The sequence below is a fragment of the Lichenostomus cassidix genome, chromosome 19 (genome assembly GCF_008360975.1).
Source record: "Lichenostomus cassidix isolate B80296 chromosome 19, HeHo_3.0, whole genome shotgun sequence".
NCBI lineage: Eukaryota > Metazoa > Chordata > Aves > Passeriformes > Meliphagidae > Lichenostomus > Lichenostomus cassidix.
In genome coordinates this window covers 6,216,591-6,243,415 of record NC_139499.1, presented here as the reverse complement: position 1 = coordinate 6,243,415, position 26,825 = coordinate 6,216,591, and the positions used below count along the sequence as shown (strand labels likewise).

Below are 26,825 nucleotides of genomic sequence, written 5' to 3'. Positions count from 1 at the left end.
ACGGAGCAGCCCTGCAAGCGGAGGGGAGGTGCCAGCGGCTCCGCCAGCCCCGTGTGCCGCACTTGGGAACCGCTTTCTATTTTTTCCAGCTGCATTTGCACCAGCGCTCGCGTCGGTTTGCTTGGGGGAAACCCCATCCCCGTGACCGCGGGGTCCCCACGGTGCCACCCGAGGGGCGCAGTGCCCATCCTCAGGCACGGGGAATGTCATAGGGCTTTTCAGCCCCTGGGTGAGATCTTGCCCATAAGACCTTCGCCCAGCCGGCTATCCACGTGCATTTGGGATGTGCCCGCCCAGGGCAGAGCCATTCTGATCCCCCTGGAGTGAAGGCAGAGAGGGACAAAAGCTGCCGGCTGTATCCTCTGCCAGCTCCTGCCTCCCCGAGCCGCCCTCCCTCCCTCCCTGCTGCCTGAAAATTCGGCATCCCATCGGGTGCTGGATACAGCCACCCTGCGGGGAGCACACCAGAGCCAGCAGAGGGGTTGGGATGATCCCCCCTCGGCGGGGATATGCCGGGGTGTTTGTGCTAACAAGCCCGGCGTATTATAATTTCAATGGAATTTAAAAAACAAAATAGTCCTCAGACAAACGACTCTGCAGTGCCTCTGCCAGGGCCTAAGATCTGCTGCTATCTATTTTTTAATAATTGAGGGTAATAAATATGTATTTCTTTCTCCTTTCTCTCCGTACGCCGCAGCTTGTCAGCTCCCTGCGTCTCTCCTCTGATCAGACCCCATCTTTGCCGCGCGGAAGGGAAAAGAAAGGGAAAAAAAGAAAGAGAGGGGAGAAAAAAAAAAGATTCTTTAAGCAAAAAAGGATTAAAGCCTTGAAAGTAGGTCTGCCCGAGCCACTCGTCTCTTCCTGCTCCCTGCCAGCCGCAGACAGGGCTGGGGACAAGACGAGCATCCCCAGGTGGTGGAATCGGTCTCCGGGGGTTGTTTTTGGGTGCAGAGCTCGGCTGGGCAGCGGCAAATCCCCCGAGGAACGGGGCTGTGGCTGGGCAGAGCCGCCGGGTAACTTGGCAAACCGGTGCTCGGAGCCAGTTCTGCTTCGGCGGCAGATATTCCCCGGCTGATTATTCCCTCTGGTTTTGAGATGGAGATGTTGGCTCCAAGACGCGGAGGGGGTTTGTTGGTGGGGCAGAGCTCGGGCCGCGCTGCGGGACCCCCCGGCCGCGGGATGCTGGGGCGGAGGAGGCGCTGGTGTGAAGGAGGTGGCTATTTATAGCTTCCCTCGGCTTTTGTTCCTTTTCCAGTAGAGCTCCTCTCGAAATAGAAACAGTGCCGGCTGAGCGGCCGCTCCCGGGGCCCAGCCTGGATGCGGGGGGCACCTCCCAGCCCGGGGCGGGGGGATACCCCGAGTTTTGAGGTGTTTTCGAGTTGGGCATCCCCCCATCCTGCATCCCTTGAACGGGGGCTGGTGTGGGATGGGGAGTGGGAGCCACCCCACTGCACCCCCCGTGTCCTGGTGATGCTTGTCCCAACCCTGAGGGGGACAAATGGCTCTGAGGAGAGCAGCTTTCCAGGGTGACAGCCCTAGGGGACAGCAGGTGAATCCCTGGGGAATGCCCTGACAGGGTCTGTCCCCGTTTTTCAGCTCAGCCGTTGCCTCTGCTTTTCCCTCCCGGCATCCAACAGCACCCCCTTGCTCCCCCCCCAGCTCCATCTCTGATCAATATAGCTGGGAAAAACAAAACAAAACAAAGTAAATATTTAATACGATCCAGGGAGCCACAGCGAGCGCTCCCCCCGTCTGTCTCCTCCAGCAGCCGCTCGCAGCAGCTCCCCAGCCCTAATGAGCCTGAGTGCAACAGGGATCGATGGCAAAGGCAACCTCCGCAGAGGGGTCAGGTCTGCCACATCCCCCCCGTGCTGCACTGGAGCCCAGGTTTGCCCCCCTGCACCCCCCAGGGCTGCCTGCTCTCCTCATCCTCTTGCTCTTGCCCCGTTTTTCCTCTCCTGTGTCCCCTTTGTCCTTCCCAGCTCCTGGGAGGGATGGAGGTTCTGCTGCTCCATCACAGCCATGCAGGACATGAGCTCTGTCAGGCATCAGCTCTGGGTTGGGGGCTTCCTGGGGGGTGTGGGATGGGGTGTGTGTAGGGCTGGATCCAACATGGGATGAGTGTGTCTGTCCCCACCCTCCTGGAACAGATCCCTTATGGATGGACCTGGGAGCCTCTGGGGGACCCCAAATACCTTTGGAACTGGCCCTGGATTCCTAACCAGAGCCAATACATGTTTGTGGTGTGGCCATGTGTGCCTCCTCCTTATCCTCCTCTTCATCACCCCCTCACCTTCATCCCCTGGTGTCCTCCAGAGACCCCAAATGCTGAGATTGTTTGGGAAGTGCCAGTGCCAGGTAACTGGAAATGCCAGCACAGGATCTGCCTCACTACACTCTAACTCCACATGTTTTCCGAGTTTGGAGTTTGGATGATTCCTGTCACTCCAACACCAAAGGATTTCTTGTCACCCTGACCTTATGGCTGCACTATGCTGAACAGACCCCATTGTGCCCCCCAGCCTGTGCCATAGGTGTAGGTGAGGGACCAAGCCCTGTCCCCTGGCAGGCACTCCACCAGATGGATCCTCATCCTGCCCCAGTGTCCCAGCAGGATGCAGAGGTGACACACAGGAGGCAAAACCCAAGAGGAGCCCCAGGCTGTGCTCTTTTGCCACCGCAGCGCTTTGCAAATCGATTTTCCGTGGAAAAGTCACTTGTCCTTGGTGGTGCCTGGGATGAACCCACGGCCAAATTCCATCCCTGGGACATGGTGAGAGGGATGCCCACCCTGCCTGATACCCCTCATCTGGCACTGCCACACCTCCAGCACCGTGCAGCCTCAGCCAGGCTGTCCCTGGGGATGGGGACTGGATTTACAGCTGGAAAACAATGGAAAAAGTGCCTCCAAGGTGATGCTGCCAAGCATCTTCCCACAGCTCAGGCTCTCCCAGCAGGCAGAGGGTTGCAGAGGTGCCAGGGCAGGACTGCCCATGGGAAGTGCAGCAGCAGGAGTGTGAGCTGGGACAGCGGCGCAGGCCCTGCGTCACAGACGCAGCTCATGGCAAGGTGCCGAGGAAGTTTTGCAGCAGCATTAGAAAATGTTGACATGTTTTTTGAAACAATTTCAGATCTGATATCTGCGCCAGATTGAGTTTGTAACCAGCTTTATTGTTTAAGCCTGCTGGGATTTCATCAAAGGCGTCTGCTGTTTACCCAGAACCATTTCATTGGAGAAAACAGCAAACAGACCTGCATTTCTATCTGATTTCACTTTTTCCTTTTCCTCCTGAATTTAAGTGCTTGTGAAAAGCATGGCTGATAAGGCAGAGCGGTGTGGATAAATCCCGAGGACTGGCTGTGGATGCTCCACCAGCTGCTCCAGCTTTATTAATAGACTGAAGGCAGTTGCTGGACCAGCTGCTGGGTGCCAGCCTGGAGCAAGGCACCCGCCTCGGGGGCAGCTGGATGTCCCCAGATGGTTTTGGGATCTCCATCCCAGCAGGCTGAGCCGAGTCATGACTCCTCAGGATGCCCAAGGCAGGGAAAAGGATCCGTGTGGAGCTTTTTCAGTGCTTTCAGCGTGAATTCAGATTTAAACTGTGAGGGAACCAATGGCTGTCCCTCCCCAGGGAGTGACCCCGGCAGGCAATGTGCTCTGTCACTCCATGACAAGCCGGGCCAAGGCGATGTAGCCACGGGAAGCAGAGAAGGATGAAGGAGAAACCAAACTAGAAAGGGGCTTGGTGTAAACTGCATCAATCCTTCTCTTACATCCCTGGGGAATCCAGTGGCTGCCAGCCTGGCTCTGTCTTTTCCCCTTTGCTGACCTTGGAAAAATGCTGGAGAGGAGGACTGGGGGCTTGAGACAGAGCCCAAGAGGGTTTTAAAGGAGCTGACCTGAGGGCTGCAGCCCCTCTGCCACTGATTGCTTTGCTCCGGGCATCTTCCCACTGTTGCATCCTGGGTGCTCCTCATGGTCACCCATCACCAGCATGTTTTTCATCTTCCTCATTTGGGAATGGCCTTGGTGGCTGTCCCCACTTTCCCTGGCTTTTGGGACAGTGACACAACAGGCTGGGGTCGGTTGAGTACATCCCACTGCCTTTCCCAGAGTCCCTTTGGCATCTCCCAGCTGTCCCAGGGGTGGTTGCTCCCTGGGCAGGTTGTGCCAGTGGCACCTCGCTGGCACTCCGAGGGCTTGTCTCGTCCATCGATCACACCTGCACGGTGACAATGTAATTTTTATCTCCAGTTGTTTATTTCTCAGACAGAACTACTTGTAAATTCCAAGAAGAATATATATCCCTGCGCGTGACAGATCCAGCACATGGCGATTAATCTGCCCTCTTAAGACCTGAATACAAAAGTGTCCCAATGTCACTCCTAGATGGGGTGTCAAGCCCTGGGGCAGCACTTTGGGGATATGCAGGGACCTGGTGGCAGAACGTGCCCAGGTCTGGGTGATGCTTCCCAAATACTTATTGCACTTCCTACCAGCTCCAGTGGTCCCCGACTGATATTCCAGCTCTGCAGACTCAGGCTCCAGCTCCTCTTTTTGGGAGGTTTATGCAAATAGGCCTTTTTTTTTTTTTGCCTTTTTTTTTTTTTAATTCCTCGCCGCTGCTGCTCTGCTGTGCCCCAGATAGCAGAAGTGCTGAGGACAGGTGTTTGCGTCAGGTCCTGCGGCACCCGGCGTCCTGCCCGGCCGAGGGGAGGAGGGATGTGCCAAGGGGATATCCCGAGGGGAAAAGGGGCAGGGAGCAGCCGGCAGAGGTTGGAGAGGATGGAGAGGGGAAGATCCTTTAATGGCTGCACTGCGCTGGTGAGGATGGGCATTGATGCCAGAGTGGGTTTGTTCCAAGCCCGAGCACAGCCCTGTCCCCAGCGAGGGGCATGACATGGATTGGGGTGACAATTTAGGCTCTGCAGCATCCCACAGCCCCATCGGCAACACCCCCTGTGCCATAAAGCCTCTTATTTACAACCTCCTACTCGGGAGCATCTGGGAAGCGAAGCGCGTCATTTCCAGAGAGAGCAAAAATGCTGCATATTTCAGTGTCTTTTGAATTTTTTAGGTTTCCCTGAACTGTGCTAATGGGTTGGTGGTGGCGGGGGGGAGGTGAGGGCCCAGCCCAGCTCCCGGCCTGCCTTGCTGCTCCGCCGCGCGGCCATCACTGCATTGCTGCTCTTAAAATATTCAGTGCTGTTGGCCACAATTTCACAGCGGGTCAAAGCGCGCCGAGCCAGCAAGAAGGAGGGAAAGTGTGACAACGAGATTAACCCCGGCCCGGCAGGCCCCGGCCGTGCTCGGCACGCTGAGCACGATGTGCTGCAGCCACCTCGTCCCAGGGGACCAGCAGCCAGTCCAGGAGGGCCACGACACCCAAAATCCCTCTGGTTGCCCAGTCTTGCTGAGTCGGTGGTGTTGCATCCAAAATGGTGAAGGGACAATGGGAACATCCAGAGTTCTTCTGGGAACATCAGAGTTCTGAGCATCATCTCCTTCTCAGAGCTGCTGCAAAGCAGGAGCCATTCCATGCAGTGGGATGAAGAGCTGAGGATTCCCCCAGTTCTTGGGGACGTTGCTGAGAGCCCTCGGTGCTGTTCACCCCAAGAGGCTGTGGTTCCCAGGCCTTGCACAACCATCAGTTGGTGCTAAGAGTGGAGCAGCAGATTTGCAATGCAAAAGAGCAGCTGCTTGAGCCCTGTTTGCTGACAGGGATTTAGTAATCCTGTCGTCAGCCCGGAGTTTGCTCTTGGAATCGCTGGCTTGGGCTGCCAAGCTTTTCTAAGAAAACGTCCCAGGCTGGGGGAAAGAAAGGAAGTGAAGCACATGGTTTGTGCCCACTGTGCAAGGGGGATGGTGGGAGGTGACTGTGATCCCATGTGGAGCCCGGGGTGGGTGAGGGATGCTGCTATGGGGAGAAGGTGCATGTCAGGCTCAGTTTCCAGGAGCTGGAGACCCCCAGGGACTGCCTGTTGCATGGGCTGGGATGTGCTGCAAGGCCAGGTTGGCTGAGGCTTGGTCTTGTGTCTCCTGCACTTTCCTTGGATTCTTGGTGGTGTGCCATGGCTTCAGAGCTCACCCCCAGCAGCATGGATGGTTGAGCATTGCAGGCGTGGTGTCATCTGCAGGAAGTGCTGCAGCTGATGGGGGCTCTCCTGGGGTTTTAAGGACACTGGGGATTATTTATCAGGGTGTCTTTGCAGGTCAGGGTCACCCCTCCGGTCTCCATGGACAAGAGGTGGCTGCTGGGCTGGCAAGGGGTTGACAGCACCGTGACCATCCCGCTGTCCCAGGTGGCCAGCTCCAACAAGAAGGCAACCAGAGCCCTGTGGTGACAGCTCTGTCCCCTCCTCATCCTCAGGCACATCCGCTCATTCCCAAAATCACACTTCCCAAGGGTGCAGGGGCACGTTGGTGTCCCTGCCGTGGTTGGGGCTGGACCAGCAGTGTCCTCCTCAAGCTGGCCCCGTGGTTGCCCTCCCTCACCCTGTGCCGGCAGCAAGCCAAGCTCTTCTCCCTAATTCTCCTTCATCCCTGTTAATGTACCACCAGATGTTCTCATTATCCATTTAAACATATAATCCTCCCCCGAATCCTGCTAAGCTCCTGGCCTCCCCGATACCTCATGGCAGTGCGTTCCACAGGTTAATTATGCATTTTTAATTAATCACCAAGCAGAGAATGACCCATGAATAAGGGATATGAAGATCCTTCAACTGGGAATAGTTGGCAAATTGTCCCCAGGCGGAGCCATGCCGGTGTCATGGTCTCCTTGAATAACAAGACTAGCTCTAAAAATTCCTGGTTTGTGGATCTGGCGTGACTGGAGGTTGTGACAGAGCTGTGCCCTGTGTGGCTGGGACTCCCCTGCTCCTCATGTCCCCTGTTAAATGGGGAGGAACCACATCCCCACCAGAGCTGTCTGTGTCCCACCTGGAAGTGATGGAACAAGTGCTGGAGGAAGGAGCAAGGCAGGGAGGGAATAAAAAAAAATCACATGTTCTTTTAAAAAGGCATTTTTGAGTGAATGCTGAATAGAGTTTGGGAAAATTGCCTTAAAGGCCTGTTCTCTGCAGGGATGGAGCTTTTCATGGAGCAGGAGTATTCTGAAACTTAATTGCACATTTGCACGGGCTAGTGTTTTTATTTCTCTCAGGTCTCCGAGGTGGTCTTTGAAGATTGCTGTCTCTCTGTAATAGTTTTCTTTATCTCAAATAAATTCCACACACCTGCGAGGTGGAGCTGCTTGAAAGAAATTATGTCGGAATTGGCTCTCGATTTAATAAATCTGCAAATGGAACTGGGATGTGGAGCGGCGAGGTGGTTGGTGGGGCTGGCTGCACCTCCTCCCTACTTCCCATCTCTCCTCTCCCTTTCCTTCTCCACCAGCCTGCTCTCAGCCTCTCCATGGGCCAGGAGCAGTGTGGGGCTGAGCAAAGCGAGTCCAGATCTTGCCTTTCCCCCTGTCAGTCACTGCTGGCATATCTGAGGGGGATCCAGATGAGCTGCTGGTGGTGCAGACCCCTCTAATGCCCTCCTGGCTGCCTCCTCCAGCAGCATCACCCTGGCACAAACCCATCTGTGCCTCCAAAAGCTGCTGTCAAGATCCCCGAGGTGATCCTAAAAGCTGAATACCCAAGGGATATTCCCAAGGAATGTCCTAAGGACCCTTCCTCAAAGAACTCCCATGCCAATTTCTTTCCTGTCCCCAGTTTGGGAGGTTTGGAGCTGCGGTTTGCCCCGGCAGCTCCTCCTGCGGCTGCCACCATTTCTCCTTCTCCAGGAATCATTTCCGCGTCTCCCCAGCTCACCAGGGGACGTTTAGCCAGCGCTCCATTTTGGAAGCAGCGCGAAGCACCGGAGAAAAGCCTGCGGCACAGTTGTGTGCGGCTGCAGCAGGCAGACACAAATCCCCGGGCAGCCGGGGCAGTGTGTGCCGGGCAGCCCCGGCTGTCAGGCGGAGAGGGATGGGCAGCCGCGGGAGTACACAGACAGGTTAATGGCAGCCGTGGATGCTGCACAATTGGATTTCACCTCCCCGCTTCTTAAGGAATCAGCAGCTCTCCCTTGCTCAGAAATCCGGCTGTCCGCTCCCCGCCTTAGCCCGCGTGGCAGCGGGATGAGCTGACACCCGTTGAGAGCTCACCGAGGGCCATTTCAAACCCTCCCTGCCCTCTCTGGGCTCCCCAGACACGAGGCTGCCCGCAGAGGCCGTGCCACCTCCTGTGCGAGCCCCGGCTGCTGGGCTTCAGGTGAACAAGGCGCCGGGAGATTTTATTGCATTGCTGGATTTTGTTCCACTCTGTTATTCGCCGCGATTGAATTTGCTGCCGTGGAGGCAGGAGCTGGAGCAGCCGGAGCTCCCTCGCTGCCCGCGCCGCTCCGGTGGGACTGTGACCTTGTCTGGGTGTCTCACTTAGCCCTCAGCTGGGTAATTCGGTGCTGGTGTGGGAGCTGGGCGTTTATCTGCCTCCCACTGAGCATCCCGGCGTGGTCCCACTCCCTTGCCTGAGCCAAATCCTCGCTCTGCTCCACTTTTTTAAGCGTTGACCTTGGAAATGCTTTCAGGGAAAGCATCCGCCTTCCCAGCTCTCTCCTCTCTTTCCTACCAGATTATGTCCCTCTGTCCTCGTCTCCCTGCTGAGGTTTTAATGCCGTGGGCATCACCACAGTGCCTGAACCCCTGTGCAAACCCAGCCCAAGTTTTAGTCATAATTGCTGGTTCATGGTGTCAGTTGGGCAACAGCGTCTCACCTTCATCCTGCCCTGCTCTCAAATTGATGTAAAAAACACCTCAGTTTCCTGAAAATATAGTTTCTTGGCTCATTTCTTCATTGGACAGAAAGCTGTGTGGCAGCAGAGCTGGGAACATCCCACCTTTCAGTGAGGTGGTCTTGGATCAGCGCAATCCCATGCTGTGGCACCAATTCCCTGCTCCCCACACTGGTGCTGGGCCAGACCCCAGCCCTTAACAGCACCATGGAGCCATTCCCAGCAAACTGGGAAATGCAGCTGTGAGGGTCAGCAGGGCAGAGCCACACTGTGGAAGCCTCGTTCTGTCTGTGTTGACAGTGACAGCTCTTCCCCACCAGCTGCACCATCGCCTGTGCCCCGTGATTGAATTAGGGGGCTCTAACCCACCCCCCTCCCGGCCGGTCCCCGGCGCGCCGGGCTCAGATGCTGAACTCGAGAGCCATAATTTAATAAGTCTCAGGCAGCCAGTGCTCCGATAGCCATCGGGATCTCTCGCCTCCTCCCTGCCCAGCCATGCTCTGATTTATGCTCCCAGGTGACGGCTGGGATTCTGCCTGGGATTTTTGGTCTTCCGGGATGCTCTTTTCCCAAAGCGGGAAGCTTGTGGGGTGAGCTGGGAGCCAGAGTGGGGCCATACAGGCTGTGGTCAGTGTGGTGTTCATCCTTCACCAGGCTGACCCTTTTTTTGGGGAGCAGTGATGGGAGGCAGAGGGACCTTCCAGCAGCAGCTGCTGTTGGGCTGCCTGGGCACAACGAGTTAAAAGTTGCAATTAGTAAAGTGCTGACGATGGGAAGGTGGGGTGGAAGCAAGCGGCACTAAATGAATCCTGAAAGGTTATTCCAATAAGCAGCAGCGCAGTTTCCAGCTGCGCTCGCTTTCCTGGGAGCTGGGGGACGCGGGATGGGATCCAGGGTGAGAGATACCAGGTGGGATGAGGGATGTTGCTGGAGGATGCTCAGGTGCCAGCCATGCCTGCTGGAGTGGAAAATACGGCAGGGGAATTAGAGCGGGAGGGGGACAGGCCACCTCATCCCAAGGATGCTCATCCAGGAGTGAGTGGGTGAGTGGGTCCTGCCCGTTCTGTGCCCCCAGTGGCTTTTCCACAGGGTCCAATTCTTGTCCCCAGCATGGAGCCCTGTGCCCCTGGCATGTTTGTGGAGTGGTGTGAGCCATGCTGCTGTGGCAGGGAATCCTTGAGGTGTGCAGAGTGGTCCTCGAGCCGCAGCAGGGGCTGCAGGGGGAGCAGAGCTGGGAGACAGGGAGGAGGATCCCGGGAAAGGCGTTGCTCTTCCAGCTGAGCAGGCAGCAGCCCGGGCAGGCGCAGGCAGCCAGCGGTGGCCTCTCCCTGCCAGACGAGGCTGTTCCAGCTCTCTGCTGGTGCGACACCACGGAGCTATTATTAGACTCCAATTTTCTGTGGGTAGCTCTGAACTCCCCGGTGCCTCCAGCAGCTCGGCAGATGCCAGGGCAGAGCAGGATCTGCTGGTGCTGGTGGGGATGAGGGTTCCTGGCAAGCTCAGAGGGGTGTGGGTGGCAGTGAGGGTGGAAGAGCCCCCCAGCACAGGGATGTGGAGAACTGAGCACCACAGCCTGGGCTGGAGCTGCAGAGTGAAAGGCAATTAGTTGTCTAATGAAAGGTTTGGCTGATGAGGAGGGCACAGAACCCCTGAAAACATTCCTTGGGTTGGTGGTAGAGATGCTGCCCCAACAGAGATGTGGGATTCACGACTCTGCATGAAGCTGCACCTCCAAAGCACATCTGGATTTTGCAGCATCACTCCAATATGGAGCCACGGCATCCCCATCACTGCCATCCTTGGCAGGAGGCACTTGGGAGCACAACAGGGCTGTGGCACACTGAGAGAACCCATCCCGTGCCAGAGGAGGGCTAGCAGTGGGGAGATGTGGCATCTCCCTGCTCCCATCCTCTCCCAGCCTGGTTTCCAAGCAGGAGTGTTTAAACGCCTTTTATGTTGTGACTCAAATGATGAAAGGCCCGAAAATGGGACTAACAAAGACGAGTTGTACTTCAGAATAAAAAACCCATGAAAGCAGCAGATGCTGTCATAGGAATAAATTGTATCAACAGCGATCAGATGGGAAGTGAAAAGTCAGAATGGAGTTGCTCCCTCTTTCCGGCTTCCAGTGAAAATTTCTGGGTCCATGAATTTAGCCAGAATCAGGTAGGATGAAAGGCTTTGTCTGACAAGGCATTTCAAAGCATCTGGGAGCCTCCAGAGATGTGGCCACTTGGACAGGGAATCGGAGCCCCTCAGTTTTAATGAGCATTTCAGTTGCCTTCCTTTATCCTTCTGCCAAGATCTTATTTTTGTTTTCTTTCCTTTTCCTTTAAAACTCCCGATTTCTGCTCTTCGCGATTCGTTTCAACTTCGCAAAACGTGCATTTGAGCAACACGAGGAGGAGGAGGAGGAGGGTAGAACATCCCTGTCACTCCATACAGCCCAACCTGTTGCTTCTCACCATAAAACCCTTCCTTGCTGTGGCCAGCCTGGGTGTTTTGGAAGTCAACACCACCAACCTTCAGCATCTCCCATTCCCTTCCCAGCCCTTCAACGATTTCCCATCTCCCCATCTCCCCTTTCCACACTGACAGGATCCTACACGGCCTGTAATTAATAGAAATTAGATTGTCAAGACCTTGCAGCCCCCATCCCGTAATTACTTGGCCTTCCTGTGTTGGAGGCACAGGGATCAGCCGCGAGCTCAGGAGCCGCCGGTGATGGGAACACATCCCGTTATCAAGCTATTTTTATTAAGCTTTTAATGCAGGCACTTGCGTGGTGCTGGGGGATGTGCAGCATCTCCACAAAGTCCACTCCCGGAGGGATGTTCTGGGGGATATTTTGGGATGGAATACCGGCATCAGAGCTGGACAAAGCAGGATATTAGCAGAGTTCCGTGTCCTGACCGCGTCCATCGCTTGCGCATTAATTCCCGGCGCCCAGCTGCTCCAAACACACGGATTTCAGGGGCTTGGCAGAGCACTGCTGCTCAGCCCTCAGGTCCCCCACGTCCCCACACACCCCAAGAGCTGTGTGGGAGAGTGACAATGCCCAACATCCAGCAGGGCACATGGCATTTCCCACCGGCTCATTAAACCTCGGAGCGGCCCCAGATGCCGGGCACAGCTCAGCTATTCACACCGCTCTGCTTTTATCACTGCCTTTTTCATGAGCTGGTAAAAAGTTCAGTGCAAAGCACAGGAGAGGTCTCTGAAAGGCAGCCGTGCTCATGACCCAGCATGCTGGCTCACGTCTCCGGTGGGGATGGGGTTTTGCTGGAATCTGCAGCACTCACTTGGCTGGTGACCCGCAGGGATGTTCACTTGGAGGCCTCGTGGCATCGCCCTGAGAGGAGACCAAGGGCACGGGGAAAGGTGCTGCTGCCCTTTTTGGGTGTGGGAGAGAGGCCTGAGGATGTGGGCTGGGCTCCAAATGACGCCAACACTTCTTTTTTGGTCGGGGGGGAAGAAAATGTGACAGAGCCGGCAGCTTTGATGCCTGCCCGTCCGTCTCCTTCCCCCCTGCTGCAGGCAGAATGATGTGCGGCTGAATGAGGAAGAAGGTACATGACAGGCTCCAATTTGCCCTCTTCTCCACTAAACACAAGGACATCCAGTAAATCTGAAACGCAGGAAGGCTGAAAAGGGATGATGAAAGGGAGCCCACGCGGCACGGTACAGAATTGCCTTGTGGATCTCGGTGGCACAGGACACTGCTGGGGTCGGGACCTCAGCAGGATTACAAGTTTTTAGAACTAATGCCCTCCCTATTAGCCATGCTTGCAGAAAAACTTCTTTGCCTCCCTGCGTCAGGTCGCTGTCCGTTCCTGGCTCCAGCCAGGTTAAGATCCATCCAGCGCATCCCTGGTTTTCCGCAGCCTCCAGTTTTTCCATCTCCCATGGATGTGGGCTGGATGGGGCAGCCGAGCATGCACTGAGAGCCCAGGCAGCTGTCACTTTGCTCTTTCATCTCATATTTGCTCTGTTTTGGCTGTATTTCTGATCCTAAAGAAACCCTCCGTAGCTCCTGGCCAGCTGCTGGCAGGGAAACGAGCTGGTGAATCTGCTTTCTCTACACATGAGCTTGTTCAGCGTTTGATACCGATCTGGCTGGTGCTCAGCTGGGGTGGGTTTTGTCATTTCATCTGCGATTGTTTTGCTGTAAAGCACCTCGAAGGGTTCACTCCCCGGCTGTTTCACAAAGGACATCGGTCTTATTGCCGCTGTGAATGAACTGCTTTGCATTTCTGTGAATGGGAAGGAAAACTTGTCACCTCAGGACAAAAAGGGAGTGGAACTATCTGATGATCCCCTGAGACGACTCAGACAATCCACTAAGCTCAAGTCATCCTCCTGTATGTCTCTTTCCTCGGGGGCAATTGGAATTATTAGTCCCTTCTCAAGGACCTCAAGATCTCCCTGTCCTTTGCCAAATTCTAGCCCGGCTTCACTGCAGGCTGCTGGCATATCCTGGGGACCTGCTGGGGGTCAGGACAGCAGTGCCAGGAGCTGCTGAAACCCCTATCCATGCCTGGAATCCTGCAGTCTCCATGCTCAGGGTGTTCCCTGGTCCATGCCATCCTCTCCTGGAGGAGTGGGAGCATCCTGGTGTCCACTGACACCTCCAGCTACAGCAGGACCCAAGGAAAGAGATGTGTCTTCCCCTGTGGCATTCCTGCACTCCAAAAAGGTCCGAAAATGGTTTTTGCGAGGCACAGTAGGGTGAGACACAGGGGTAAACCCTCCAGCAGTAGGGAAAGGAGACTCAGGGAAAGAAGGTGTTCTCCCTGATACCCCGGGGCAGGACATGTGGGAATGGTTGCACCAGGGGAGGTTTGGACTGGACATCAGGAAGCATTTCTTCACTGAGGGGTTGGTCAAACCCTGGAACAGGATTCCTGGAGAGGTGGCTGATGCCCCAAACCTGTCAGTGTTCCAGAGGCATTTGGGCAGTGCCCTTAATAAGAAACTTTTAACTTTTGGGCACGTGGACCAGATGGTCATTGCAGGTCCCTTCTGACAGAAATATCCTATTCCATTCCATTTTATTCTATCCCATTCCACCCCCCTGACCTGTTTCCAAATGCTGCAGGCAGCAGCCCTGCCTCTGATCTAGACAGCCTGCTCCCAAATCTGCACTGAGGTACTGGGATTGTACCCTGTGCCTGCATCCCACTGCAGTTTTCCTCCAAGGGCATCCCTGCCATGGAAGGTGTGCTCAGAGCTGGGGTTAAGCAGAGCAGATTATACTGGGAAAACACACTCTACACTCCCTCTGCTTCTGCGTGTGTTAGTCCTGAAAGAGGCATTTAAATTAAACAAGTTTCTATAGCCGAGTTTCAATCCCACAGCCACTTCCACCATTGACCTCCTTTTTCCCCCCTTTTTCTTTAGCTTGAGAGCAGGAGGAGGAGATGCAGACAGAGAGGAGTGCTAATTAAACAGGGAGTTCCACATTAGGGTACAAATCCTCTGGACTAGCACAAACCCTGCCAATTTCTGCATTTATTTATTATTTTTTCAGCACAATTGTAATTTCCAGTGGTGCCTCCAGCACCAGGAGAGAGTTCAGGGGCTGCTCTTGGAGAGGATTAGCACGCTGGAAGCATTATTACTTTCCTTCGCTGTGAATTCAGGAGTGATTCCCTGACGGCTGCACTCTATATAGAAGTGAATCGGTGCTAATTTGTTTTTGAGGATCACACTTCCACCAACATGTGAAAGACAACCCTGCTTCTCGATGTATATTTCGAGCCAGTGCTACAGCAAACAACGGAAAATAAGCAAGCAAAGGAAGCCAGACCTCCCTCGCCCAGAAAGCCAGAGCTCGAAAAGAGCGGACTTTCATGGGTTTTTCTGCCTGTGTGCATTGGTTCTGCATCATTCCAAAAGTATTTTGGGTTTTGGCCCTGCTGCCCATGGCTTGGGCAGCTCTCACATGGAAAGCCTCAGGGACGCTGTGTTGGACGGGATGTTGGAGAGACTGAGCATAAAAGGCTCCTTATTTTTTTCCTGTTAAATCATCCTCGAGTTTAACTGCGAGAGAGGAATAAATGAACTAATTGAATCTGTAACGATGGAGGGGCTGGGCACCTGGCAGGGGAGCAGCAGCCCAGCCACCCATCGCTCCTCTCTCTTTATTTGTGTGATTCAGAGGGACGTGGTCCGTGGGGAGATATCAGAGCCGGCTGAAATGGAAGACAAAGCTATTGTTTCAAACAGAGTTATTGATTTTTACATTATTACACTATGAAATTTATGGTCTGGTTTCAAACTGCAATAGGAGTTAATGACCACCATCCAGAAACTTCCAGGTGACCTTGGCCTTGACTTTGGTGGAGGAAGGTAAATAGCTCCAGTTAGCAGGTCAGCAAATGTAAATTGAGCTTGTAGCACCCTTATGGACTTGAATTTGGGGTGCTGCTGGCCGTAGGTGTGCACCCTGAGCTTGAGCTCACAGCAAACTCCAAGCTGGTTGACAGCCATGATGGAGTGGGGAAATTGGACCTTCTCGGCTCCAAATGAAAGCTGTTCCTGCTGTTAAGCCACATTTTGCCCCCAGACAGAAACACTGTGATGTCTCCAAAGCTCCTGAGCACGATTCTCCATCCTTAGCTGACCTCCCAGCACAGCTTGGCTGCCCATGGGTTTCCTCCTGGAGAAATGCAAGCTGAGGGGCTCTGGAATGGGTGAGGAGCACCCGGGAGAGGAGGCAACACAGCCCAGAGCAGGAGAAACCTTGTCACAGGGGAGAGCAAAGGGCAGTGCCCACAGAGCAGGCAGCTGCCTGCAAAGGCTGTGGCCCATTCCTGATTCCAGCCAGCTCTCCCTTCTCAGCCACAGGAGGAAGATTTGCTTTCAGAGTGACCAGGAGGAGGTTTGTAGCACTTAACACATGAGATCCTGGTGACACAGAAGGGTTTGCAAAGCCTACAGCACTCCCCAGTCCACAGCCTTTTCCTGGCTATTCTTTAAAAGGTACCTCCCAATGCATCTTTTGGCACCAGCCTCTTCCCAAAGCTTTCCCTAGCACTCTTCCTTCCAAATTTCCTTTTCTGCTTCTTCCTGTGGGAACTGTCTTTCCACTTGCCAGCCAAGGAAGGCAATTTCCAGCTGCTGGAGAAGGTTTCTTTTCTTGTAGTGCTGTCTCCCTGGAACATCCCTGATGCTGCACCCCGAGCTAAAGTCGTGTGAAGCCAGTAGCCTCCAAGCTCATCTTCTGCCTCGGAGGTCATAATTGCCATTAAATCACAGCTTGCCTAACCAAATTATGCAAAACCGAAATTATCTCCAATGATTTTTATGTTGCTGAAATGTTCCAGAACTGCCGGGGTGATGACTGGGGGATTGGGAGCAGCTGTCACTCCATCAGAAACCATAACTCCAAACAGCTGGGATCTGTCAGTTATTTATGACACCGGTGGCAAAAAAAAAAAAATAATAAAATGATGAAGGTGGATGGGTGGCTGCCACTCTCTGGCTGAAAGGCAGCTCGTGCAGGAAGCAGAGCCTCGTGCTGTCCCTGGTGCTGGGAGCTGCAGCTGATGTTTTGGGAGCAATCCCAGTGAGGATGCTCCTGCTGCAGGACCACGGGGCAGCACCTAAGGGGCTTTGCACAGAGGCTGAAAGGGAGCTGCTGCTGGCTGGGGAATTTAGGCTTTGTGACAGTCAGCATGGGCTTGTTTATTTTATCCTCTGTGTTGCAAAAAAAAAAAAAGAAAAGGAGAATAAGAGGAAATAAACCCTGCAGTTGCTAAGCACAGGTCTGACACCGCTTTGTCGAACCGTCCCAGATCCAGGGGTTGGCTCTTGGCTCATGCCCAGTTGCTTTTGCTGCTCTGTCCTTGCCTTTTATCATCCTCCACTTGGCTGATGAAATGGTGAGCACTTGAGGCTTCTTTTTCTCCCTAAACAACAGTTTCCCTCTATGTGAACATCCAATTCTGAGGTCACCCCCAAGTTTCAAAGTGTACTATCCCCCTGGGGGTTGTAGCCATGTCTTTGTGCACCAGCTCGCTTGGGATGGATTTTGAAAAAAATCCTTTGATAGATCCAGGGTGGGAACAGGGCAGGAAAATCTCTCTCTAGAGCTCAGGGGCAGTGAGGTGCTGGTGTTCCAGCAGGTGTGAGCTTGGCCTCAGTGGAGGGTGAGTGATGAGGAAGCTTCTCTCTTTTTGATAATCCCGCCCTCGAGGAGATGCTTTGTCCCCACTTGTAGCGCACTCCAGTTAAGTATTATTATTTATATTATGTAGTAGCTATACATAGTGTTTTATGGCAGTAAAGATACATAAATCAGCAACCAGAAGACGAGGGCTTTGCTCTAAAGAGCTTATAAATCTAACAGCTTGAGCAGCCCCGGTAATGGACACAGTAAGCAGGCAGTCAAGTTGCATGTAGACATGAGCTAAGATGGGTCTCCCAAAGCAGATGGCGGTTTAGGGGAGATTTGGAAGAGAAGCAACCTGCTCCATCCTCGAGAGCGGATTCTCCTGCTGGAGAATTAGACAGGCTCTGACCCATATAAGCTTGGCCGGGTGGAGAGGTGAAAACATCCATCTGAGAGAAGCAGCTCGCCAAGAGGGAACGGGCAGGGGGTGCAGGGGTTTTTGGCAGAGCTGTTTTTTGGGGATGTTCTGCAGGTGAAACCCTGCCAGGGACAAAATATCTATGCTTGTCCTAAGGGATTTCTTGGCCTTGAGTCTGAGGCTCCTAATGAAAGTAAGTGGCATCATGTTCTAAAGAAACCGAGTCCCTGCCTTGCTCAGAGGTACAGCAAAGTGCTATAAACCTCAAAAAGCTAGAAAACTGCCAGGGCAGGTACAACTGGCTCTCTGGAGCAAGTGGCACTGCAGAGTCAAGAGTCCCTGCCGTGGTGGCAGAGAAGTGCTCCAACCCTTCAAACCATCCCTCTTTGATCCTGGGTATCAAACCAGGGTTGTTTTTTTTTTAAATTTCTTCCTGTGCTGGCACCGGCCTGAGAGGAACCTGGTCTGGGCTGGAGAGGGATGTTCAGTGTCTGGCCGATCACGCTGGCTCCGGGCGTCTGCATTCTTCTGGCTGCTTTCAGCCCTTGCACAAATTGAGGCTTCACGCTAAATGCATTACACTGTATAACAATTAATCCTGTGCTACGTATAGAAAGTCCTTACTCATCAATAATGCATGTGGGAGGAGTGATTTTCACTCTCAGTAATAAGGCTAAGACAATGGAAACAAGCAGGTAATGGAGAACATTTATAACGATGTTAATCTAATAATGAGTCTAATGCTGTTAAAAGTAAGACTGCAAACTGGACGCATCCAAAGATAAATTATTTCAAGCATTCATTAACTGATGCCTAATTAATGCCCAATTAGAGGGATGTTACATGGGAAATGGTTTGGACAGTCAGACGAATTCATTCCAATCACTGAGACCTCAGTCAGAAGCAGGAGGCTGCAGAAGGACACGGCGAGCAGAGGCTGGGGTGACACAGCACGTCAGTGGGAGAAAGGCAGGAGATAAACACCCCTTTGCTGGGTTTTATCCATGTCAGCGGGGATTTGGTTTTACTCATTTCACCAGCAGGTTTCTGGAGGATTTTTCCATGCTGCTTTTGAAGCTCTCCCTCCCCGGTGAGCTCTGACACATGGGCTGGTGACCCTCTGTCTGCCTCACAACCTTTACAAGATGAAGTTGAAAGGGCTGAGTCAGGAATAACAAGTTAGACAGGGTCAAACTCCTGAGAGAGCTGGGCTGGGGCCTCTCAGGAAGCTCCCATGGTGTTTTCCAGTCTGGGAAGCCCAGTGAGACCCAAGTGCTCCTGCCTGTCTCGTCCCGGTGGGATTTGGCTGCTGGATATCACAGTGCTGGTGTTTCCAGCCTCAGGAGCTTCATGGCTCCATGAGCACAGCCTCTTTGCTTCTTGGGGGTCTCATTCCCCGATCTAAACTGGGACCAGTCCCAGGGCATGCCAAGAGCAGCTTCTCACAAATCAGCAGGTTCTACAGGCTTGGAAGGAAAGCCTCCTTAAGGAGACCACAGGCCTTGTGTGCATCCACTGGGGAGTCCAGACCTTCAGAGAATCACAGAATGGTTTGGGTTGGCTTGAAGACCATCTAATTCCATCCCCCCTGCCATGGGTAGGAACACATTCCACTAGTCCAGGTTGCTCCAAGCCCTGTCCAACCTGGCCTTGAACTTTTCCAGGGATGGGACAGCCACAGTTTCTCTGGGCAGCCTGTGCCATGGCCTCACCACCCTCACAGGGCAGAATTCCTTCATTATATTTAATCCAAACCTACTCTCTTTCCAATTCCTGCTCCCCTGCTTTTTTTTCTAAGCATTCATCCTTCTATTTCCCCATTCTCCTTACGCCTGAATTGCAACAGGGGGAAAGCCATCCTGAAAGACATCCCTGTTTTTCCTTCCTACCATCCTGTTCTGAGGAAGCTGAGAACCAGTAACAACCCAGCCCATGCTCACTGCCATCCCTGGCTGCAGGAATCACATCTCTCTCTCCATAGGAGCTCCAGCCATTAACTCACAGCCGCCTGTTAATTAAAGAGATGGACTCAGTTCCCTCTGACCTTTACCTCCGGAGTTATCCCTGCAGGCAGTGAGCTGTTAAACACTGCGTTCCCTTTCGGCAGGAGCCTCCACCTTGGCCATGCTCCAGGGAGGCCTGGGCTGCCTTGGTCCATCATCACACATTGCTAACAGCCGCCTGTCATCACCATCCCTATAACGTGAAATCCTGGATGCTCCCAGATCCCTGCCCGGCTCCACCTCCTGTCAGTAATCCCGTTAGCCTGGCAACTGTCGTGTCACGGAAGAGCGCATAAAACTGTTGTTTGGAAGCAATATGTAATCTTCCAACCTGCTGCGTGTAGCTGGGAGATGGTTTATTGATTCAGACCCTTGTGATTTGGTATTTGCAATAACAGACTCTGCATGTGGGAGATCGTCACAGCACTTGTGCCTGGCAGGGTTTTGCTAATAAACATCAGACCTACAGAAGGCGCCGTGCTCCGGTGTCACCGAGGTAAGGCGGGGGACGTGAAGCCGTCCCACCTGGGTGAAGCACATCCCAGGCTGAAAAAAAATAAAACCAGCAGAATATATCTGCAAACATTGCTTTATCTCTCCCATCGTTACCCGGCGCTCGGGTAATCCCAATATCCTCACGATACCACAGTTTCCCAGGCTCGGTGAGCAGCTGCCAGGGCTCCCGTTTTGGCACAGAGCTCTGGGTAGTCAGCACGATGCTCCCACCAGCACAGCCCCTCGCTCATCATCGTGCAAAGGCACGACAGCAAAGCCAAAATGCTACGGCGGTGACTGGGAGAACATTCCTTTTCCTACACAGCCGTAGGAGTTGTCGCGAATTAAGCGTTCCCGACTCACCACCCCTTTTTGGCAGTGGTGCAGGGATGAGACATCCCTCCTGGTAGCCCTGCTTCGTTTCTGAAGGGCAGCGCCTGGAAGTCATCCCCCTCATTCCCATTCCCATTCCCATTCCCAGACAAGGCTCGATCCGATGCTTTGGGCAGTAGTGCTATTTTTTTCCCTATTAACCACCCAGTCAGCGATGACTGCCTCTTACTGGTGATTTATGGAGAGTCTGAATAACCCAGTTTATCTAAAATATGTGGCAACTTTGCCTTGAAAGGATGGGTCCAGATGGACGGGTCACCTGCTGTTAACTAAACGGCAATAGATCTCCATACCAGGCAAAAGGCAACAGCAACAACGCGGTTATATTTCAAACACGATTAATAAGAAAACAGTGAGGTTTTTGTGCCTCCAACTTGTATCAGGCTGTAGGCACTGAAATGAAGGACTGTAAAAGCCCAAGGGGTCCAGGCTCTTGGACTAGCTGGTGATAACGACGTGGAGTAATTAGAGATGAACTTCACTTCCACTCTGGTTTTTCAGATTATTACAAGCTGAGTAGGACTCGTGGGCAGGATGGCACCGGCAGCTGTGCTCTGCTCCGCTGTTACTCCTTTTCCCTGTAAAGTCCAGAGGCAGAATTCATTAGACGTGAGCAAATTTTGCGTGTAAGAGGGAAAAAGCCAAATCTAGGAGGAAAATCTGAATGAGAAATGACAAGTCTGGTGCAATGAGTCTGAAAAGCCACTCGGCGCAGAAGGAATAGCCTGAAAGCAAGCCTGGTGTGAGGAGTGGGAGCGAGACGGGAGCGGGGCGGCAAAACCAGAGCTCTGAGAGCTGAGCAGAGGGAGGGGATGATTCCTGCCTCGCTCTCTGCTTCTCTGCTGCGAGAAAGCCCCAGTCACAGGCACATACTGTAGCATTAGAGGATGCAATATGCTTTGCCACAGGACATCCATTTAAAAATATGTCTGAGCATCCCACTTCCAAACGGAGTTTTCGGCTCAGCCTTTTCCACCAACTGCTGACAACATATTTCCCTGCAAATCACTCGGGTTTCGAGGTGGATGGTGGTGTCTAACAACTGTAGTGAAAGGAGACGGTGGGGATGGGTCTGTGCCTCTGGGGGAGTGGGATGTGCCGCACACGTGTAATTTTAGGTGGCTCGCTGGGAACTGCTGAATCTCCACAGCTTTTCCTCTCCGGTATGTGCAGCTTATTCAACAGATGCATTGCAGGGAGGGGTGGTGGGCACCTGCGAGGGTTTGAATTTCCTCTGTTTGCTCTCACACCGCGGAGCTTCCTCGCCTGCAGGCAAGGGGCTCTGCTGCCTGCACTGCCAGCGTGAATTCTCGCCGAGAAAAGTTTCTCCTGCGTGTTCGGGGCTGGGAGCACAACCAGCTGCCTGTTGCAGGCAGGGCGAGGAGGCAGCGAGTACTCCATGCATCACGTTTTCACTGCCGTGGGTGATGAGCCTACTCATCACAGCCGCGTGGGTAATTCATGAGCGGAGAGGAGGGCTGAGCTAATTGGGGGCGTTTTTCACCCGGAATAGTCTCCGCAGCAGCGATGGGTGGGCGGGAGGTGCCCCGGTTCGCTCTGACGCCGCTCTCCCCTCTCTCCGCACAGGGGGGTTTGCGGAGCTGCTGCTGGTGCTGCTGGGGCTGAAGGTGCCCGGTGCCCTGGGCTGCCCCACCGACTGCGTGTGCTACCCCTCCCCGATGACCGTCAGCTGCCAGGCCCACAACTTCGTCACCATCCCCGAGGGCATCCCCGAGGACAGCGAGAGGATCTTCCTGCAGAACAACCAGATCACCTTGCTGCTGCGGGGCCACTTCAGCCCTTCCATGGTCACCCTCTGGATCTACTCCAACAACATCACCTTCATCGACCCCAATACCTTCGACGGGTTTGTCAACCTGGAAGAGCTGGACCTGGGGGACAACCGCTACTTAAGGGCTTTGGCGGCAGACACTTTCCAAGGGCTGGTGAAACTCCACGCCTTGTATCTGTACAAGTGTGGGCTGAGCTCCCTCCCCAGTGGGATATTTGGTGGCCTCCACAACCTGCAATACCTTTACCTGCAAGACAACCACATCGAGTTCCTTCAGGATGATATTTTTGTTGACTTGGTTAACCTCAGCCATCTTTTTCTCCATGGAAACAAGCTCTGGAGCCTCCATCAGAACACGTTCAGGGGACTAATAAACCTGGATCGGCTGCTCATCCATCAAAATCAGCTGCAGTGGATACATAGGCGGGCTTTTCATGACCTCCGAAGATTGACCACCCTTTTCCTGTTCAATAACAGCCTCTCGGAGCTGCAGGGGGACTGCCTGGCCCACCTGGGAGCCCTGGAGTTTCTCAGGCTGAATGGGAACCCGTGGAGCTGCGACTGCAAAGCCCGTTCCCTCTGGGAATGGCTGCACAGGTTCAGAGGCTCCAGCTCCAGCGTCATCTGCGAGTCCCCCGAGCACATGCACGGCAAGGACCTCAAGGTGCTAAGAGCAGAAGACTTTAGGAACTGTTCAGGCTCCGAGTCGCTCCATCAGATGAAAACACACACTTTCTCCACAGCGGACAGAGGAGCCTCCAAATCCCACCACCCTCACCACTCCTCCAAGGAGAAGGGGAAGGAGCGAGGGGCTGAGAACAGTTTGCACAGCAACCAGCCCGCCGGCCCCCCCGGCTCCCGGCCGGGCTACCGCAAACCCGGCAAGAACTGCACCAGCCACAAAAGCCGTAACCGAACCTCCAAGCCAGTGTCCTTGGGGCCGCGGAAAAACGGGCAGGAGGTCCCAGACTATGTGCCTGATTATCAGCACAAATACAGCTTCGGGGCCATGCCCACGCTGTCCCCCAAACGCAAGGGTAAGTGCACCCGGCGGACGCCCATCCGTCCCCCCAGTGGGGTCCAGCAAGCCGCCGGCTGCCCGGGGCTCAGGGCGTCGCTCCTGGTTTTTATGGTGGTGTTGGCGGCCGTGATCCGCTGAGCCCCGCCGGCCGCGGACGGAGCGGAGCTGTACTGCCACCAATCTACAAAGGACCAGAGTTTCTTTTCTTCTTCTTTTTTTGTACGTGGCTCAGCGTTGGCCTGGCGAAGGGAAGAACGTTGTCTCGGCTTCTGACGGTTGTCTCCGTGCCCGGCCGGACTGTGCCGAGCGCAGCGGGAGCGGATTAAAAGGCATTATCACACCTTGTCACAAACAGCCTAACCGAGCACCTACAACAATAAAAAAAAAAAAAAAAAGCCAACCTTACAAAAAGCAGATAACAGGGACGGTAACCAATTCGTCGGTGACAACTGGACAAATGGACTGTATCCATGCTCTTGTGAAATCCCGTTCGTTTGAGAGCGCTCTGAGCGACCCCTCCAATTACCGAAAGGAACATAATTGCTGTAAAAAACATCACCAATTAAGCCTACACTGTTTCTCTCTGAAAGCGAGTGCAAGGACGCTGATACTGATGTGATAAGGACATTTGGTTCTCCCACGTTTTAGCCCTTTTGGCTCCAAACCCAGAGGCCAAAGTTGGCTGGGAATCTCTTAGAAGACAATCTCAAACCCCTGAATATCTCAGGCATTACAGCAGAACAGGGCTTGCCTGCTGGGCTTGGAGTAGCCAACAACCAAAGGAAAGACTGATTAGAGGTGGAATTAAATGAAAAATAAACCAACCCCAACAAACCCAACACTTAAAGAAATGAGGTACCCGCAGGAGGTGTGTTTTTTGTAACCATGTTCACACATCTGAGAAAAAACCCCAACAAATGCACAGGCTCCCCCTCTTCCCCTCAATTATCCATATGTATGTCTTACAATGTTTATAAACTATATGGAAACTGTATCTTCGGAACTAAGGATTGTATTATTGAATTTATAGCAGACCAGTATATGATTTTTTTTTTTTCCTTGAGAAAACAAACCGGCAGCAGTGCCTACAGATGCTGAAAGCCATCGGGCGGGCTCAGTACACGCGGGGAAACCACAGCGGACCAATGTTCTCAGCAATTCAGAGCACTAAACTTTGGGAGGGGTCGGGGGGTGGTTGTGTGCAATGCAGCAAAGTCCATACCCAGAGAGTCCAAATTCACCCTTACATCCTAATTTGTAGCCGGCGGGGGAGAGAGAGAGAGAGAGAGAGAGAGAGAGAGAGAGATTAATTAGCCCAAATAAATGGAGACATAGAGCTCTGTCTCCAGAGAGCACTACGAGGCCCCGGGGAGGGAAGGGGCTGTTTTGGGGCTGGAGGCAGAGAAAGGCTTCCCAGCCATGGTGGTGGTGTGAGGACCTTTATAGCTGGACTAAGGTTTTCACTGAGGCAGCGAGGAGCAGCTCCCATGCTGCAGAGAGTCCTGACAGCGTCAGGAGGGGTTTTGTTTCTTAAAAGGAACAGATTCTGGAAGAGTCAGAGAAGGGGAAACTACAGCTTGTAGAGGACCGGCGAGAAGCGCGGTGCCCGAGGTTTGTGGTCCATTGCAGGAGGGAGAAATCCATGGTCCAAGAGAGCCATACAAAGAGGGTTGTGGGGAGGTGGAGGAGAGGGAAAAGGGCATCCTGTTCCCCTCTTCCTGGGTTAAACCACGTGCTGAGGGGATGTGTTTGCTGGTCGGGGGCACGGCAGAGCCGGCAGCCCACGGGCTCGGGGAGGTGCTGCCCAGATTCTGCAGTTGGTGTGAATTCCCTGTCAGCGTGGACATGTGAGACCAAACAGACACTGAAGCTAATGAAACAAGGGAAATAAAAGTGATCTTGGACAAGAAAAGGCTGTTGTTCTTTTCGTAACCATATCTCAGGGGTGGTGTGTTTTGAGCTCATGGCTGTGGTATGGGGTGGGAAATCCCAAAGGAAACAACTGGTGTTTTCCATCAGACACACAACTAGCTCCAGGAAGAACAGGCCAGCTGGGGAAATCTGCTCTCCCACCCACTTCGGGGAAGGGGAGAGGATATTTACACAGTGGCAGATCCCTTGGAGGTATCAGGAAATGAAAAGGGAAACTCCCAGTGAAAAGAGAAGCAGAAAATTCCCCAATGCCCTTGTGTTTACGAGCAGTTGGATGGTGGGAGTGGGAACCTGGAGGGGCATGGCCTCCTCTGTCCTTCTTGGAAGCGAGGAAGGCCAGAGGCTTGGATTCTTCTCTTTTAAACGCCCTTCCTGGGGAATAGCAAGAGTAATTCTGGGAGGAGAAAGGAAGAGGTTACTTCATCAAGCCCTCTGCCTTCCAGCTCCTACCCAAACTTTTCTGTCTACAGGGCTCTAAAGCTCCACTAAAGGGATGTCCAATGCAGCCAGAACAAATAATCCGTGATCTGAAATAGCTCCCTCATGTCCTACTCTCTATAACCAATAGCAACTGAATGAGTCTGGCACTGTCCCTCAGAAGTGGAGAATGTTGTTATGTTGGTTATTTCGTTTCATACTCTGGAAATCAAAGCTCTCAGTGGGAGAATGAAGAAGAGAAGCACTTTATTAATTTTTTTTTAAGTCTGCGTGTAACTCCTGTAATATAGGAGTGAAATGTCAGCACAGGAGATGCTAATGTTTTATAAATGATTTGGGTGCAGCAGGCACGGTGGATAGTCTTTGAGATGAATTATATTAGAACAGACTACGCCTGGCTCAAAACCATAATTGTATTTTTAGTATCTTTTCCTTTAACATGTAGGAAAAATAAAGGCAACTCCATGGTGTATTACAAGGCTTGTCAATCAAGTACTCTAACTCCTAGTGATAAAGGCAACTGTTTAAAAACCAGAAGGGAGACATGATACACTGCTAAATAGGAGATGTCGCCTGACACGGCGGTGTGGTTTAACCTGGCAGGCAGCTGAACACCACACAGCCATGCTGGGATGGGGGAGAGGATTGGGAAAAATACAAGTGACATTCATGGCTTGAGATAAAGCTGGTTTAACAGGACAGAAGTGGGAGGAATGCTAATAGCAACAATAGAATTAGAAAATGCAGACCAAGCGACGCACAATGCAGTTGCTCACCACCTGGTGATGCCCTGCCAGTCCCTCGGCAGTGGCCCCCACTTTTTATACTGACCAGGATTCCATTTGGTCAAGGATATCCCTTTGGCCAGTTGGGATCAGCTGTCCCTTCCCAGCTTCTTGTGCCCCACAGCTTCTCAGTAGTGCAGTGGGGTGAGGAGCAGAAAAGTCCTTGACTCAGCGCAAACCACTGAGCAACAACAAAAACCCCTGTGCTGTCAACACCATTCTCATCCCAAACCCAAACCACAGCTCCTAGAAAGAAAATCAACCAACCCAGCCCAAACCAGGACACACAGGTCTCTGATATTCCTTCTGCCTCCTCCTCAGCTGCCACCCTTCCCTGCACCCATCCTTCCTCCACGAGCACAGCTCTTTGAGAATAAACTAAATTTTTATGGCATGCTCTGACACTCAGCCTCGATAACGAACTTCCCAGCTGCGTGGTTCAGCTCACCATGGCCCCGAGTTCACGCTCGTGTGTCTTTTCCCCTGCTCCTTCCTACAGCATGTCTTCATGCATTTTGAATGCTGCTCTGAGGCCCCGGCAGAAATCCCCTCTCCTCTGAAGCAGCAGCTCTCCAGTCGAGCGGATGGAGGGATAACCCTGACTTGCCAGAGATTGTCTGGCTCAGGCTGGAGAGAAGTTGGAGAAATTT

General features: G+C 53.2%; 1 protein-coding gene across 1 annotated transcript in view; it reads left to right on the top strand.

Annotated features, from left to right (window-relative positions):
• RTN4RL1 (reticulon 4 receptor like 1) overlaps window positions 1–24,932 on the top strand; it is a 29,895-nt gene extending 4,963 nt beyond the window's left edge. The window contains exon 2 of the mRNA XM_085078225.1: window positions 21,795–24,932. Coding sequence (XP_084934351.1) covers window positions 21,795–23,158 — 1,364 coding nt within the window. The 3' untranslated portion in view covers window positions 23,159–24,932. The remainder of the gene's footprint in view (window positions 1–21,794) is intronic.
• The last annotated feature ends 1,893 nt before the right edge of the window (window positions 24,933–26,825 follow it).